Raw genomic sequence first — 18,108 nt, 5'->3', positions numbered from 1 at the left:
AATGGAAACCCACTCCAGTATTCTTGCCTGGAGAATCCCATGGAGGGAGAAGGCTACAGTCCATGGGGTCGCAAAGAGTCGGACATGACTGAGAGACTTCACTAATGTGGTGGTTATTGTTACTACAATGGAATCACATCATATGTATGTTAAACTCATGCAAATTTAGCTATATATGTTTGGCAACAAAAGAGATAGAGAAATGATACACTAGGTAATTCTGCTAGTCTTTCCATTCACTGGGCAGATGTTCCAGAGAGAAGGTGACACGGGAGACACGTGACTGCTGCGTGCTCCCCAACTCTCTGTCCTGTGCTCCTCTTACAGTGTGAGTGCAGCTTGTAATGATAACTGTACTCAGTTTTTTATTGAGATATAACTGACATATAACTTTTTATTACTTTCAGGTCACAGCAAAATGATTTGACGTTTGAATATATTGTGAAATAATCACCACTGTAGGCGTAGTTAACATCGCATGCAGTTACAGATTTTTTTCTTTTGATAAGAACTTTCAAGATCTTCTCTTTTAGCAACTCTCAAATATACAATGGCACCCCTTTCCAGTACTCTTGCCTGGAAAATCCCATGGACGGAGGAGCCTGGTGGGCTGCAGTCCATGGGGTTGCTAAGAGTCAGACACGACTGAGCGACTTCACTTTCACTTTTCACTTTCCTGCATTGGAGAAGGAAATGGCAACCCACTCCAGTGTTCTTGCCTGGAGAATCCCAGGGACGGCAGAGCCTGGTGGGCTGCCGTCTATAGGGTCGCACAGAGTCGGACACGACTGAAGCGACTTAGCAGCAGCAGCAAATATACAATACAGAATTATTAACTATAGTCACCATGCTGTATGTTACATCCCATGAACTTACTTATCTTATAACTGGAAGTTGGTACCTGTTGACCACCTTGCCCCTTTTACCTGCTACTTACCTTTGACAACCACCAAAGTGTTCTCTGTATCTATGAGCTCTATTTTTGTTCATTGCTTTTTAGACTCCACAGATAAGTGAGATTGTATGGTATTTGTCTTTCTCTGTCTGACTTATTTCACTTAGCATAATGCCCTCAATGTCTACACACATTGTCACAAATAGCAAGATTTCCTTCTTTTTTGTGGCTAAATAATATTGTTTCATATGTGTGTGGGTGTACACATATGTGTGTGTATACGTGTGTGTGTGTGTGTGTGTATACACATTTTCTTTATCCATTCATCCATTGATGAACATTTAGGTTGCTTCTGTATCTTGGCTTGTGTGAAGAACGCTGCAATGCTCATGGGGGTGCAGATATCTTTTCAAGTTAGTGTTTTCATTTCTTTCAGATACATACCCAGGGGTAGAATTGCTGGATTGTATGGTAGTTCTATTTTTAAGTTTTTGGGGAACCTCCATACCGTTTTCTATAGTGGCTGTACCAGCTTACATTCCCACCAACAATGCACAAAAGTTTCTTTTTCTCCACATCGTTGCAAACACTTGCTATTTCTTATCTTTTGGATAGTAGCTAACCTACCAGGTGTGAAGTAGTATCTTAGTGTGGTTTTGATTTGCATTTCCCTGATAATTACGAGCACCTATTCAAGTACCTGTTGGTCATCTGCATGTTTTCTTTGTAAAAATGTTTATTCAGATCCTCTCTGCATTTTTTTAATCAGATTGCTTGGGGTTGAGTTTTTATTTATTTATTTTGCCACTTAGTTGTAAAAGTTCTTTATATATTTCAGATATTAACCCCTTATCAGATATGTAATTTGCAAATGTTTTCTCCCATTGGTAGTTTGCCTTTTCATTGTGTTGGTTTCCTTTGCTGCATAGAAGCTTTATAGTTTAATGTAGTTTTACTTGTTGATTTTGCTTCAGTTGCCTTTGCTTTTAGTGTCAACTCCAAAAAATCATTGCTGAGACCAATACCAAGGAGATTATTACCTATGCTGTCTTTAGGAGTTCTCTGGTTCTGGTCCTACATTCAAGTCTCTAATCCATTTTGAGTTGATTTGTATGTATGGTGTAAGATAGAGGTCCAGTTTCATTCTTTTGGGTGTGGCTGTCCAGTTTTTTCAACACCATGTATTGAAGAGACTGCCCTTTCCCCGCTGTATATTCTTGGCCCCTTTGTCATGAGTTAATTGACTATGTATGCATGGGTTTCTTCTGGGCTCTTTTTCTGTCTTTACACGGGTGTCATACTGTTTGTGTTACTATAGCTTTGCTTGAAATTAGAAAGTGTTATGCTTTCTTCTTTCTCAAGACTGCTTTGGCTATTGGACTTGGTTTTTGCCTCACTCACTGTAGTACCAAGTGGAAAATGCAGAGTGAGGCCTACTCAGAATTTGGCAGCTCAGCTTGTATGTGCATTGGGGGCACAATGAAAAAGGGATGAGGCAAGATAGGGTGATGGGGATTCCAGGCCGAGGGTGGTTCCATCTACTAAAAGTGATGGACAGTTTCCATGACTTTGACCACTTGACTTTGGTTAGCAAGTGGGAGGTAATGCAGGAGGATTGGTGGGGCTGCTAAAGTGATTCTCCATCAACCTTGTGGTTCCCAAAGAGCCCATGTACTCATTGGCTTCACTGGAACCTTGTGCTCTTGTCCGTATCCAACACTTGGGTACCACTGTCTGTTTGCTCATACTGAGCCTGCCCCTGGGACACCTTCCCCAATCCCATTCGCCTGCCCCCTTTTCTTTCTGAGTGTCTAAACCCTAGAATCACTGGAGCACAAAGGTCCACTAATCATCTCCTTATCTTTAGGCAGTAGGGTCTCTAGCCATTCCAGTTTGCCCAGCACTGAGAGATTTCTCAGAATGAGGGATTTTCCATGGTAACACAGGACATTTTGGTCACTCTGATAGACAAGTGAGACATCTTTTATGGTCCACTTCAGGTGCCGTCTCTTCTAGGAAGTTGCCTGATTCCTTAGCTGGGAGCAGTGTTTTTCTCCATTGAACATCTCCTAGTACATTATTTATGCCTGTCCTTGCCTGAACTCCACATGCACCCCTACTCCAGGATCTGAGAGAATGAGGTTAGAGTTGAGGACATCTTGTTGTTGTGTGTCTTGTATGCGTCAGGTGAGGGTCAGGCTAGGAAGTGGTAGCAGGCTGGGCGGCCTACCTGAAGACTGCCATTCAGCCCCTCTCCGCAGCCACAGAGTGTGAATTTCTGCAAAGCTGGCTCAGCTATCACTCTGTGAAACATTTAATTACACATAAAGATCTTCAAGGCTGTCTGTCACCTCCCAGGGAAACATTTCTTGTTCCTGCCCCTTCTGAAGTTAGCTGCTTAGAAAATAATGAGATTGAACTGAAGATGAAGGAAACGGGGTGTCGGCATTACTGGTAGGGAGACGCAGTGTGCAAGGGAGATGGGAAGGGTGACAGGGAGTGGAGCCCAGGGAGGGGCAGGGAGTGTGGAGACGTGTTCACAGAGAGTGAGATGCAAGCCGTGAAACAAAGTAATGTTTCAGGAAGAGATGGAAAGAGAGAGATGGGAGCTGGGCTGGGGCAGCACCAAGAAGGGGAGTAGAGTCACAGAGAAGAGGGGAGGCAGACTGGAAGAGAAAGGGCCTGGCTGAGAGGAGGAGAGAGCCTACCAAGTAGAGTTCGGCAAAGGTTAAATAGCTTATGGTTTCAGAGTTCCAGTACAGAAGAAGGGTTTGGGAGACTGGATTGACCAGTCTTGGCTGGATTGACCCTGACTAAGAGAAAAGAAGCTTCTGAGCTTGTTTGATTATTTAGGGGATGGGGGTAGAGGTTGACGACCAGCTGATGGAGGTTATTGGTGAATGCTCCCACCAGAACCCCCTTGCTGCCTCCTGTCCAGGGAAGAGTGATGCAGAGACAGGAGGGCTGGTCCCAGCCCCATCTGGGAGAGTCCACAGGGATCCTTCTGCCCTGACCCGCTCCTCTCTTACAGGCTGCGATAGCGACCACTGGGGCCCCCATTGCAGCAACCGGTGCCAGTGCCAGAACGGGGCCCTGTGCAACCCCATCACAGGCGCCTGCGTGTGCGCCGCCGGCTTCCGAGGCTGGCGCTGCGAGGAGCTCTGCGCGCCGGGCACCCATGGCAAGGGCTGCCAGCTGCCGTGCCAGTGCCGCCACGGCGCCAGCTGCGACCCCCGCACCGGCGAGTGCCTCTGCGCACCCGGCTACACTGGCGTCTAGTGAGTAAAGCCCAGGCGGGACGCATGCAGAGGGGTGGCTGGGAAGGTAAGACGGGGAAACATGTGAAGCATCAAGAAAGCTCTGGCTGTAAAATCTGCACTCTGGCCCCAAGTCCTGCAGAGGCTGAACTCCCGGGCCTCACCCACACAGGTCTCAGATCCCTGCTGCCCAGGGCCCAGGGTGCCTGGAACTGGCTTGGAGGACTCGTGGATGGGTGCTCTCATGGTGGGAACAACTGGCTAAACCTTCTTCTAGGAGACCCTTCCTGATCTGGGCTCCAGATTTTGGCTTGGAATTCTCTTCTGATCATAATCCAAGTGCCGTTACTGAGCCTTCGAGGCCATTTGAGACAGAGGCGGTGAGGGCCCTGGGCAGATATCATGCTTAAATTTGGGGAGATTACTGTGCCTGGTCCTCTTCCCCTGCCTTTTCCCCTCATCCAGTTTTCAGGAGAGGGAGTCTGCATGGACAGGATAGTTGTGACCCCTCAGAGGCAAGACTGACGTTCTCCTCACCACCCTATCAAAGGCTCAGTGGCCACCTCAACAGCCCTAGATCCTGAGGGAGCACCCAAGCAATCTGGCCTCATCTCTGATGGAGGGTGCCCCCTGCCCCCATGTCTGACCAGCTCCAGGGCCAAGGCATTGAGCTAAGGCCCAAGACCAAGACCACATGCAGATCCTCCCCTGCATCTCAGCAGTGCCCAGTCCTTCTAGAGAAGCCTGTGTAGGGGCTGAGAGCCTTCCAGAGCCTGGAAGGGAGTGGAAGCCTGCCCACATTCTCTCTCTTTCAGAATCTAGGCAGATTCTTAAAGGTTGGCTCATGGCTACATCTCATGACCTTTGCTTGTGCTGTTCCTTCTGCCTGGCTCGGCCTTCCTCCCCTTCTCCCAGTGATACTAACTTTACCTTCAAGACTCAAGTAAAATACCTCCCTCTTAAGGAAGATTTCCTCCACTTTCCCACCCCAGAAGAGCCCTCTTCTTTATACCGAAAGCCCTTAAGTCATCCCCCGTACTGGCCCAAGCACACAGCCTCCAAGGACACTGTCTGAGTCCCTCTTTCCCCTCCTGGCCTTGTGCCTAGTATGGTTCATATTGACCAGGAACTCACTAACTTCTAGGGAGCCCAGGAGCCTTGGGACTGGCTTTGCATGCTGCCGCCTCTCACACCTCTGCTTCTCTATGCAGCTGCGAGGAGCTCTGCCCGCCTGGGAGCCATGGGGCTCACTGTGAGCTGCGCTGCCCCTGCCAGAACGGGGGTACCTGCCACCACATCACTGGCGAGTGTGCCTGCCCTCCAGGCTGGACGGTAGGTGGACCTGCAGAATCGGGGTGGGGCTCTGTAAGAGGTCTGAGCATCCCTCGTTCACATGCACCCTGGAGAGCTAAATTCCTCTCCCATCCTGAATAGCCTCCCTCCTCTTTATGGTCATGGGGATCATTAGACACTGCCGGGGGGCCATGGACACAGCTTTGACTGCCGGGGCTGGTATCTAAATGCTGTGTGATCTGAAGCAAGTTCCCTAACCTTTCTAAACCTGTGGTCCCTTGTGTGCAAAGGAGTTGAATTCTTCTGATAAGTTGTCTCTGTCTTTTAGCATACTCATTTGAGCTGCCATGGCTCTGAGATGTGGTGAAAAGGCCCTGGTGTAAGGATGGAGGTGGTGCAGGGGAAGGGAGAGAGCAGGCATGGCCCCCCTGCCTTTATAGAACTTCAGATTCCCAGCCTCCAACCTCTATACTCACAGATGCACACAGACATTCTGATTCTGTGGGCCCCAGGATCTGTATCTTAACGTGGGCTCCAGGTGATTCTGAGGTAGCCTCCACCAGTCCAGGTCTCTTGTCTGGGGAAAGAGGGATGGGATTTATCAAATCACAGGCCTGAATCAAGGTTTCACATACAGTGTTGGTCCTGAAAAAAAAAAGCCCTCGATCATTCTAGTCTCTGCTTCCCTAACTGTAAAAGTGGCATAAAATCAGGGGCTTCCCTGGTGGACCAGTGGTTAAAACTCCACACTTCCACTTCAGGGAAGGAGGGTCTGATCCCTGGTTGGGGAACTAAGATCCCATATGCCATGTGGAGGGGCCAAAACGAAAACCAACTGGCATAAAAACAGTCAGCCCCGTGCTTCAGAGAGGCATGGTTGGCAGGAGGCTCAGATGAGGGCAGTGCAGGCCCCAGGTGCCCTGCAAACACTGAAATGCTCTCCTGTCATTCATTGTCTATGTCCCTGGATGCCACAGGCAAGCATAGCCTCCCTTATGCCAGCCTGTTCCCCCTCTCAGTGTCCCCACCCTCCGCAATCCCAAGCCCCTCAGAAGCAGCGAGTCACCGAGGCTGACCTTCCCGTTTCAGGGAAGTTCAGGGACACAGTTGGCTGCCTCCCCTGGGGCCGGGGCTTTGTGCAGCCAGGAAGGGACAGGGCTGTGGAGCAGGAGCAGGATATTTTGGGAGGCTGTGAACGCAAGGTCGCGGCGGGGGAGCAGCAGGAGGAACGGCCACAGGGCCTGTGACGCAGGCAGATTGGCCAGAGTTCTTTAGAGCAGGGAAAAACCTGGGGGATCATATGGTCCAGCCTTGTCCCAACCTGGCTGCGCATCAGAGTTGCAGTGGATGGGGGTGGGGTGGTGTTAATAGAGATTCCCAGACTCCACTGTAGACCGTTCTGGGCCCGGGATCTCTCTCTCTCTTTTTTTTTAATAAGCTCCCCTGATGATTCTGAAGCAGCCGACCCTGTCTTCAGGTCTGCATTTGGAAAAAATCAATCCAGACTATAGGAATTTCTTCTGTGTTTCACAGAACCCGAGGGTTTCTTGGAGGTGAAGTTGGGCGCAAGTAGCCTAACAACTGGGGCTCTGGGACCCACACACCCCCACGTCTCCATTTTAATCTACTAAGAGGTCCTAGGTAAGATTTCACATAAAAACAGGACCTCCCAGCTTTAAGAGGCTTGAATACCACTGGTCTGTCAATACCTTCCTTTCTCAGATGATGCAGCTGAGGCCCAGAGTGGCTAAGTGACCTGGCCAAGGCCACACAGCTGGAGAAGAGGGAGGTGGAGCCGGAATGCAGGTGTCTTGACTCCTGAATCCAAACTCTTGGTGCCCATCTGCCTCTGTCTCTTCTGAGGAGAACGAAGTGGCTCCTGACTCTCCCACACCTGCCCATTTCTCCCACCCTGAACCACTCTCTGTAAAGGCCCTCTCATCTCCAGCCAACTTCCAGAATCCCATCACTCACAGGCTGGGTCCCCAGAGACCCAGCAGCAGGCAGTGAGGTCAGATCAGGATGCGGTAGGGGGAGAACAGGCTACAGGCAGACCTGTACCTGTAAAGTCCTCTCTAGAGAGACTTTGATGGAGGCTGCTGATTGAAGAGGGCGGCAGGGAGGAAACCAACACAGATAATTTTTTTCCCCCTCCCAACACAGTGAGAGGTTTGTTCCTTCAGACAGGAAACTCTGTCAGTAGCAGCCTTTGGATTTAGGAACTTGGTGTTTTTAATTTTATTGTAGACAATTGCATTTCTATTTTTGACAGCATTTAACTTGCAGATTTGTATGAATTATTAACATCCCTCGTGCATGCAGTCACAGTGTAAAGAAGCTGCTACTGGGGCCTGAGGCCCCTCCTAGGGGCAGGGAGAGGGCTGGGGCCAAGGGGACGGCACAGGGCAGAGCGGTCCTCCCTTTATTATCCTCCATTGCCTCATTTGCCTGCCTGCCCCAAGTGGCTTTAGCCGCACTCAGAGATCTAAAGAGTACGATTGCTCACACACAGAGCAGGTCCCCAAAGAACCAAGGCTTCATGCAGACCTGGAGAGGAGCTGCCTGGAACCCTGGCCCCCGGGGCCCCTTCCTTGGGACCCCTGGCCAGTAGGGGTATGCCCACAGGTGTATGGGCAACCCGGTTTATGCCCACAGGGCATGACTCTTGCCCAGTTGTGGTAAGCCCGTTCCCAGAGGGCCTCTGCAAAGAGCCTAGGAGGCTATTTCCTCTCAATTTCTGGGCTTTGAGACCTTTCAGAGGAGGAGTCCCAGGTGTGAGGAGTTCACTGTGAGTGAGAAGCGCAGACAGATGGGAGGTAGGAGATATGATCACCTGCCTTAGGCATTCCCAGTCTGATGGTAGAGGCTGGACACATGCATGTGCATGCACACACATATACACTCAGGAAACAACAGGCCCCAAGAGCTGGGAAAGAGAACCAGTCATCATGGAGGAGCAAACAGAGATATTTGTAAAATCCTAGAAGCTCAGGTTTGGGAAGTTTTATTCATGGAGCCCCAAGCCTGACCTGTATAGCCTGGATCATTTCCACAGCACCCAAGCCAACCACTGTTCACTTTCCCCTGAGGGCATCCACGCCACCTGGGGCAGCAGTGATCATTAGATGCTGGAAAGGCTGCGTTGTATTATTGGCTTAACCTCAAGTCCTTCACCGTATTGGCCCCCTCCTTTCTTCTGCTCCTTTTGTCCATGGTCTTCTTTATGTGCAGCTGGTTTCCAGATTTAGACAGAACCATTTGGCCCATCCAGTCCTGAGGAACAGGACTCTTGCCTCACTACATCTCCCCCACCTTCTAAATGCCACACAGCCCGAGGTCCCGCGGCTCTACACGCAGCTGACTATAGGGCCGGTGTGTTAGGGCTGCCATAACAAAGTAGCACACACTGGGGGGCTTCAACGACGGAAATGTATTTTCTCACAGCTCGGGAGGCCAGAAGTCTGAGACCAAGGTGTTGGCAGCGTTGGTTCCTGCTAAGGCTTCAGCCCCTGGCTTGTAGCTTGCGGTCTTCTCCCTGTGTCTCCACGTGGCCTTCCCTCTGCCCTGTCTGTGTACTAATCTCTTCTCCCAATGAAGACATCAGTCATATGGGACTAGGGGCCACCCTGATGACCTCACTTTAACTCTATTGCCTCTCCAATGGCCCTGTCTCCAACCACAGTCATATTCTAAAGTTCTGGGAGTTAGGATATGTGAACCTGGGGGACACGATTCAGTTCATAATAGCAGGAAAGAAACCATAAGATCACAGCCCTCTTTTAGACTGATATTCTCCTGTCTGCTCTCTCTCCCATCTCTCCCCAAAAAACTATTCTTCTAACCAGCAGTGACCAATCGATTATGTGGTTCTCCCCCACTCTTCCCTGTCCCAGGTGATATGGGCTCCTACCACCTCCACCTCATCAGGGATCTGCTTGGGTTGAATATTAATGAAGGGCCCACTCATCTCTAATTTAATGAAGGTTCCTTCCCATCTCTGATCCCTCTGAATCTTTACAACCACGTGGGACACTGGGGTTACCACTCCCATTTTAGAGATGAGGAAACTGCGGCTCGAAACTATCACATGACTTGTCCTCGCTTGGCCATCTGGAAGGAGGTAGACCTGGGGTTTGAGCTCAAGTCCTGACTTTGAGTCCAGTGTTCTTCCCACCCTATCAGGCAGCAGCCCTTCCGAGGTAGCAGATTCTTCCAGCCCCAGGAGCTCGAGCCTGAGGAGGACCGAGCAGTGGGTGGGGAATACTGAGCAGGGGCTGACAGAGGTGCTCACCATCCCATCCAGAAAAGGCTCAAGGATGTTCGATTTCCCCAGGAATTCTTGAAAGGAAGCAACCGTTCCTATTGGTCTCTTCAGGAAACCCTGATCATGTCTCAGAAACTCTGAAGAGAAAGGGAGTCTGTGGTTTACAGGATGGATGGATGGATGGATGGATGGGGGTGTGTGTGTGTGTGTGTGTGTGTGTGTGTGTAAGTGTAGGAGGGCTCCACTGTGCTCCATGATGAGGATGTAGGCGGTATAAACACAGCCCCCTTAATGGTTCAAAATGTTTTTTCAGGGTGAGAGTGTCCTCGTCCAGCCCAGGAATGCAGAGAACTGGCCATAAAGACTCCTCCCTTCCCCCAAGAATCCCTAGAACTTTTGGGGCACAGTGAGAAAAGCAGGCCCAAAGTACCACCCCCACCACCTCCAGGAAGGAGAGACCCCCTCATCTGAGTAGCTTTTCCCTGCCCCTCTCCTCACATACACACTCATCTTACCATCCTTGGCTACTGCCTCTACCACTCAATCGTCCATCTCTGCCCCTCCCAGCCCCTCTTCTCAGCCCCACACTATCTGACTTATATGTAGGGGAGAAATCTGAGTTAAAAGGCCTACTGCTTAATTCATTACAAGTAAATTGGATGATATTGATAGATGACTCTGGTCAGCAGGATTTTCCTGACTAAACTAGCTTCCTCAGGGTTGGCAATTATCGGTGCATAATAATTGTGTGTTGAACTAATTGATTAATTAATTGTGGGAGAATCCTTGGCCTCCATAAGAGGAATGACCATCTCTGGTGTGGGAGAGGCTAGAAGGGCAGCAGGAGACAAAAGTAAGTTTAGATTCCTGTTTGATAAAGACCAAAGAATCATATGTATAATTTTAAAATTATATACAGTATCTCATACCACAAGGCTACTACTGGAAGGAAGGGAAAATAGCCCTCTTTCCCACCCCCTGACAGGTCCTACTCCTGAAAGATACCAGATTCAAATCTTTTAGGTGTTTCTTCTGGTGTTTCAATCCATATTTCTCCAAAACATGCTTTACCACCATCTCACAATTCATTAGAGCCTCATTTCAAATATCTGCTGATTCCTGGTCTCCTGTTCATGTTTTACCGTAATCCTTGGAAAAGCTGGCTGGAAGCCTGAGGGGCAGGAGAGGTGCCAGGCTTGTTGACTGATAGGAGCCTTAAATATCAATATCTGTAGGTCTTTCCCTTTGACCTCTCAGTGTTCCCAGGAAGAAATCCTCCAGAACGCTGCAAGAGGGAGTAGAGTCTGGTCACTAGAATCCTAGGGGCTGAGCAGGGGAAGAGAGCAGAGGGTCTGACTGTATGCAGGCAGATCCCACAAGATCCCCATTTCTGATGGTCCCCACCCCTTAGCTCTGCTTGGTGTCCTTGTGTCTGAAGCCTTCATGGGTCAACCTCCCTAAAAGTAAACTGCTGGTCTTGGGAAGGCTGTTTGAAATGGGGGTAAAAATCTGGAATCTAATTCCCTCTTTTATAAACTTCTAAACACTCCTCCTGTTTCAGCACACTAGCACCTTGACCCTCAGAGGCCCCTGGTATCTCTGATTCCTGAGCTTTACTGAGCTTTGTCTTCCGACGCTCCCTTTGCAGGCACTTGTCATTGCTGAGAAAGCAGAAACTCCAGCAGATCCTGTTCCTCTATCTGCCAGTCCATCTTCCACCGTGTGACACCTCTTGTCCTCTATGGTCCCCTCTCCCCTTCCTTTTCTCCTTGTAGGTTTATATGTTCCCCCTGCTCCCCTTCACTCTTCTGGTAGCTGGGTTTGGGAAAGAAGTAGAGATAAATGTATGTCTCTACACCACCGTGTTTAATCACATCTCTGCTTTCTTTTTTCCTCAGCACTTTCTCATGTACCAGTGTGAGGGCACCTAGTTATCTGTTTTCTTGTCTCTCTCCCTAGTAGGTTAGAAGGACAGGAATTGAATCTTACCTGTATTTTTATATCCCTAGAGTCTAGTACAGGGTCTGGTATACAACAGGCACTCATTAGATATGTGCTGAATGATTGGATAAGCAAACTGGTCTCAGTCTGCCCCTCTCTAAAGTGTGGCTTTGGAGTCATGGTGTCCAGCTTTCTGTGCTTCTGTGATTGGGGAGGAGGTCCCACTAAGGGATAGGAGTGGTCCCTTGGGCTGTAGCAACCGTGCTACTTCTAGAAGAAGGTGGCCTCAGGATTGCTTCTCAGAAGCACCACCTCCGCAGGTCTTCCCTTCTGTGTTTCAGGGAGCAGTGTGTGCCCAGCCCTGCCCACCGGGGACGTTCGGCCAGAACTGCAGCCAGGACTGTCCTTGCCACCATGGAGGGCAGTGTGACCACGTGACTGGGCAGTGCCACTGTACAGCCGGCTACATGGGAGACAGGTAAGGATGCTGTTGGCTATCGTCCTTACTGGTCATGTTACTCATTTTCACGGCAGCCTTGCAGACAACAGGTCAGGTTTACCAACCTTTGCCAGCTTTCCTGTTTCTTTCTCAGAAAGCATTCAGAGTCCTCCTGCCAATCCATCCTTCCTGGCCCTCAGCCTGCTGAGGGCACCCACCTTCCCCCAGCCCAGTGACCCAAGCCTGGAATTTGCATTGACTCACCTGGGGAAAGAGGTGGGCACCTACCACCACCCTCTACTTGCTACCCTCCTGGAGGGAGGCAGCGGCACCGATAATCCAAAGAAGTTGAGTGTGCGCTCTCAGTTCACACATTTTTCACTATTCTTTTTAGAAGTAGATTTTTATTCCTGATATGAGTTCTGTCAAAAGGATACTGACATCAGTTTGCATCCTCTGAAGGTCTGTGGCCTAAGAGCAGACTGAACAAGGGCGCCAATGTTCTGGAATCAAACTAACCTTGCCAAGTGGATAACCCACAAAATACATAATGGGAGGGTTACCGGAGTTGTGTGTTTGCCATGGCAAGAGGGATTTCATGATGATAGGGAAGGTGCTCTGGGAGAAGGAGAAATGATAGCAGGGTGTCTGATGGTGAGTGAATTCAGATTTGGTGGAGGACATTTGTCCACAGAATCCAGGTGAATCTCCTCCCTCTCAGTCTGAACCACATCTGTCTCTTTGAGCAGAGAGATGGGCAGTAGAAAGGAAACTTTCACACCCCTTGCCTGCTTCTGTGGGATCCATGTTTCACCTGGATTTTGTTACTCTGCCTCCCCTGCCCAGGTAACATCAGGAAGCAGGAGTCAGGGCTGAATTAACCAATCAGTCCTTCTGGCTCTGACCAACATAGTGGGGTTCCTCCAACTCTCACTGGAGTCAGCCCCAAATCGTAGTGATACCCAGAAAAGAGATTTTCCATTTTCATCCTGAAGCTCGTTTACCCTAGCCTGGAGCCTTTTAAGCCAGATCTGAGCTCTTGGTGAGCTAGTGTTCATCTCGTGAGCATCCCTGGCGTAGAATGTGGGGTGTGGCATCAGGGGACTCATCCCTCTCTGACCCCTGTTGGAGTCTGTGTCTCTGAGGGAAGAAAGGGAGGCAGAACTGATGTGCTGCACCCACCTTCCCATCCCCTCTGTCTCTCCCAGTGAGAAAATGCTCAGGTTGAGCCAGCAGGGGCAGGAACTGGAAGACCCTGGAACCAAAACAGGACCCCTTTGTCTCTGGCCACTTGCTCATGATGGCCAACAAAACCCATTCACCATTGGAGACAAGCAGGTTGATAGCTCCAGCCGGCTAGATTCCACACCAGGAGACCCAACCTCATCGGCGCTCTCCATACATCCACCAAGATGTACCAAATGGAGAAATAACCCTAATCCCTCTGGTTGGGACCCAGCCCATGAACCTGAGACACAGCAAAGCCCCTCAGACCTTAATGTCCTCTGGCAAGCTTTGCCCATCAACTCCAGAAGAATTCAAAAAGAGGGCCCAGTAGCATTTGGGTTTCCCACCTAAACGGGCTGCCTGGTGTTTAATATTTTGTAAAATTGCCTCCATTAATTTTGTAAGTGACAGCTGCATGAACCCACCCCACATCGTTGCAAGCATATTAAAGTTGAGTGGGTATAATAACGCAGGCCTCCCCGGATAGGCAGAATCCAGTGCAAATTAAACATGAAACGTAACGAGGGTTTTGCAGCTCATTTTGTAATTTAATTGAGCAATGTATCTGGTTGTTAATGGTAATATCGGACACATTAGATTGATATGTTGCAAAGGAAGGATGTTTAAGTAGAAAACTAATTCCTGCTGTGATTACCCTTCTGTTCCACGGGCCCCGTTATTAGTGTGCTTTGTGTAAAATTCATTAGCAGTCGTTGCTTGATCTCTAAATAAATAAGTTGTTTAAATTGTGGGTAGGAAAAAAAAGAGGCTGATTATGTAAATGGATTAGGTTGTCAATATTTCATTTCCAGATTCTTTTTCTGGGGCTACGGAGTGTCACTTTGTAAATATGACATGGGGTGGAGACATGCCCTTCAGAGAAGGGAGCTCACACTCCAGGACTCTTTCTGCTCAATCCTGCCAGAGGGGAGGGAGCAGGAGTGTTCCAGTGGAAAGGGAGAGCCTGGAGGTGTCTCCAGGCTGGGGTATCTTTCCTGATGGCCTGAGACATCCAGGAGAGGCAACCTGAGTGACTCCCAGGGAAACCCACGGTGAGGCAGCACAGGCTGGCAGTGTCTAATTCTTACCTGCACTGTGTCCTCTGCGCCTGCCTCGGTTTCCATCCTCACCCCTTCCACCGTATTCCCCTCTTCCTTCCTCTCTTCTACTTCCCATGTCTTCTCCAAGCATCCCCTTCTTTCTTCCCTCTCCCTCTGTTCTTTCCCTCCCTGAGGCCTCAGATGGGATAAAATGCAACAAGACTTGCAGGAAGACAATCTGGGTGCTGTGGTGAAGAACACTGCTTCCAACTCAGGACTCACCAAGATTTAATAAAGAAGCTTAGGCTGTATTTTTTTCCCCAACATCTTTTATGGCTCCCCTCTGCCCTGATTATTGTAGAAGATAAATAGAAAACCTGAAAATGGAAAAACATACTCATTAAAGCATTTGTAATTCCTTAAGTCCACTCCATTGTTAACATTTTGGAAGTCTTCCCTTTGAGGCTTTTCATGCCAAAAGGGCTCTGTTAGGAGAACTACAGAAAACAGTATTAACAAGAGTAATAATAAGAACTAACACTGCTTATTGAGCGCTTACCATTCATGGGGCACCTTTCTAAATGTTTATACGCGTTATCTCATTTAATCCTCAAACACATGGTGATGTTTAATTATTACCATCCTGTTCTGTGATGAGGAAGCAGATGTCAGGGCAGTAAGGCCAGTTCCCCATTCTCCACACCTTTGAAGCAGCATGGGGACGCAGACAATACAAAGTCCATGGGCCATTTCTGTTCATTTGTCTCTAGGATGCAGGGGTGGTCCATCTCTTTTTCCTCCAATGTCCCCAGGTTTACCGCTTAATTTGTCGCTGTGACATTGAATCTACATCCGTGCACGCTCATTAAGTCACGTCTGACTCTGTGATCCCGTGGACTGGAGCCTGCCAGGCTCCTCTGGCCATGGGACTTTATGTAGTTTGTTATTTAATGGGTACAGAAGTTTCAGTTTGGGAAGATGAAAAGGTTCTAGAGACAGATGGTGGTGATGTTTGCACAGCAATGTGTGTTCTATGTATATGCTCGCTCAGTCGTGTCCAACTCTTTGTGACCACATGGACGTAGCCCCCCGGGCTCCTCTGTCCATGGGATTTCCAGGGCAAGAATACTGGAGTGGGTTGCCATTTCCTCCTCCAGGGGATCTTCCCCACCCAGGGATAGAACCTGTGTCTCTTACATCTTCTACTTTGGCAGGCATATTCTTTATCACTGAGCCACCTGGGAAACCCACACAATATACATGTACTTAATACCACTGTATACTTAAAAATAATTAAAATGGCAAATTTATGTTATCCTTATTTACTGCAGTCAAAAGAAAAAATACACAAAGCCTACAATCAGTGAGATATGATAGTATGAACTCACTCCTGGGGACTGAGGGGAACTGGCCTGGAGAGGGGAACGGCCTAGGATGGTGAAACCACAGAACACTTCCTGCAGGAGGCAAGGGAGGAGGGGAGGGGGCCATGAGGAAGGGCAGCCAGCCAGGCCCAGGCCCAGAGGATCTGGAAAGGCAGGTAAGGGGGCACAGACTCACCATACTCTGTTGTCCTGCAGGTGCCAAGAGGAATGCCCCTTGGGGACCTTCGGCTTCCAGTGTTCCCAGCGCTGTGACTGCCGCAATGGAGGTCAGTGTTCACCCACGTCCGGCGCCTGCAAGTGTGAACCTGGCTACAAAGGCCCGCGCTGCCAGGAGCGGCTGTGCCCTGAGGGCCTGCACGGCCCAGGCTGCAGCTTGCCCTGCCCCTGCGATGCTGACAACACCATTAGGTATGACGTGAGCGGGGACAGGTGAGCCCGGGGACAGGGACTGGGGGGGCCCTGGTGGAGAGGGGGCTCTCAGAGCACGAGCCACCACCTCCTCCTGGGTTATCTGGGCAGGCAGTGACAGAGCTGGGACCTCAGTGATCACCTTCACTGGCCAGTCTGATCAAAGAAGGGAAAGCCAAGGTCACTCAGGCAGTCAAGATGAGGACTAAGGTCACCTGCTCTGTCCACCACCCCCCGTTGCCAACACTGAACCTGGCTGCTGGCATGGAAAATGGGTGGCACACAGGAGCAAGAGGCTGCCTGGTGACCCCCAGGGAAGCAGGGTGGGAATGGGTGCAGCCATGCAATCCTGGGGGTGCTGAGGTTGACGTTGGGGTACCACAGGCCTCGGGGGCATTTTTCTTGAAAACATTTCCTCTCCACACAGTCTGCATCTAACCAAGTCGTCTCCCAACCCCAAGGGGCCCAGAGACCAAACTACCAGGGCAGAAGCACAGGGCTTTAGCCATAGAGGGTCAGTGTTAGCAGAGACCTTAAAAACCAGGATGGCTCACCGGAGGCCTGCAGGGAGTGTCCCCTCTGGCCCTGGCTAGGGTAGAAGAGCAGGAGGGGCAGAGGCCAGGCCCGCATCAGGGTCTTGGCTTGGGGCCAGCCTTGCCTTGCTCTCTGCCCTTCAGGGCTCGGGGACGCCTGAACTGATGTTGGCCCCACCCCTGCTTCCTGGAAGTGGAGAAGCCAGGGCTGCCCTGGGCCACCTCCCCCAGCTCCCTTCACTTCCCGCTTCCTGCACCAGTTGGCACCGCCCTCTGGTAATAGATGAGGCTGTCAGGCCCCAGATTAAAGCTTCAGATGAGGCTGTTGGGCCCAGATAAATGCTTCCACAGCCTTTTAAGTGGTCGACTCTTATTAGAATGGTGCAGGCTGAGGGGACTCTCCTTCTCCCCTCGGGCCTGCAGGACAGCTCAGGGGAGGACCAGCTGCCCTGGGCCACGGGTGTTGCTGATGTTTTCAGGCCAGACAGACAGGCCTCTGCCTTATAGCCTTGTCTCTGGGACAGCTAGGACTTAGCCTCAGCTCCTCCTCACTTCCAGCTTTTGCTTCTCCACACATCGCCCAGGAGCCTCTGGTCACTGTAAGCAGTCATCTTCGCAAGTGTTACAGCTTAGACAGAATCTGTCCTCAGTCCTTAGTTCCTAGAGCTGAGTGGCTCAGGCAGTGCTGTCTGCAATGGCAGAAGGTTGGAAAGGAAACCATTAACAGGGGGCCTTGGAGCCAATGGAGGTGACCTGTATATGACTTAAGCATTGAATCACTTATTCATTCAACAAACACTGAGAGCCTGCAGGGCCGACCATGAGAAAAGAAGTACCCCTTAACACATGTCCAGCCCTCAGGAACTTGAGTTTGGAACACATACCCCTCCTCCCCACCCCCCGCCCCCCCCACACGCACACTTTAAGCATCTTCTACCGTATTTCTTCAAATACGAGACACCACCAGTAGTGAGGCTCTGCTTTATCGTATGTACTGCTACAACTGAACCATGACATACCATTGACTGCATAGCACACACATCAGAGCTATGAAAATGAGCGGCAAAGAGCATCTTAGAAGCAACGAAATATATCTGGCTCGCCCTGTTGTGTTTTGTGCTCGAGTAACTGTGACCAGGGGCTCTGTACAGAAAGCATACTGGTCAGGAAAGTCTTCCTGGAGGAGGTGGCTTCTGGGCTAGGTCTGGAGGGCACAGTGAGAACTCCCAGGCTCTAAACAAAGGGTTTCCACATGGCTGGTTGGGGGCACGGGACAGCTGCCTCAGACTATTCCGTGGGTGGATGGGCAGCACCAGGAACCCCAGCCGCCGCCCCACCCCCCCGCCACCCCCCAGCAAGCCTGCTCTGCAGGGAAGCCAAGGGAGGTCTGTGTCAGGGACAGGAAGCAAGACAGTCGCTGAGATCC

General features: G+C 50.2%; 1 protein-coding gene across 1 annotated transcript in view; it reads left to right on the top strand.

Annotated features, from left to right (window-relative positions):
* MEGF11 (multiple EGF like domains 11) overlaps positions 1-18,108 on the top strand; it is a 389,965-nt gene that overhangs the window by 298,060 nt on the left and 73,797 nt on the right. The window contains exons 6-9 of the mRNA XM_055536753.1: positions 3,927-4,173; positions 5,364-5,484; positions 11,992-12,128; positions 15,937-16,149. Of these exons, the coding sequence (XP_055392728.1) occupies positions 3,927-4,173; positions 5,364-5,484; positions 11,992-12,128; positions 15,937-16,149 (718 nt within the window). The remainder of the gene's footprint in view (positions 1-3,926; positions 4,174-5,363; positions 5,485-11,991; positions 12,129-15,936; positions 16,150-18,108) is intronic.

Source organism: Bubalus kerabau, chromosome 10, assembly GCF_029407905.1.
Source record: "Bubalus kerabau isolate K-KA32 ecotype Philippines breed swamp buffalo chromosome 10, PCC_UOA_SB_1v2, whole genome shotgun sequence".
In the NCBI taxonomy this organism is placed as follows: domain Eukaryota; kingdom Metazoa; phylum Chordata; class Mammalia; order Artiodactyla; family Bovidae; genus Bubalus; species Bubalus kerabau.
The sequence above is the reverse complement of the archived record's forward strand: the minus strand, read 5'-3'. Positions and strand labels throughout refer to the sequence as shown.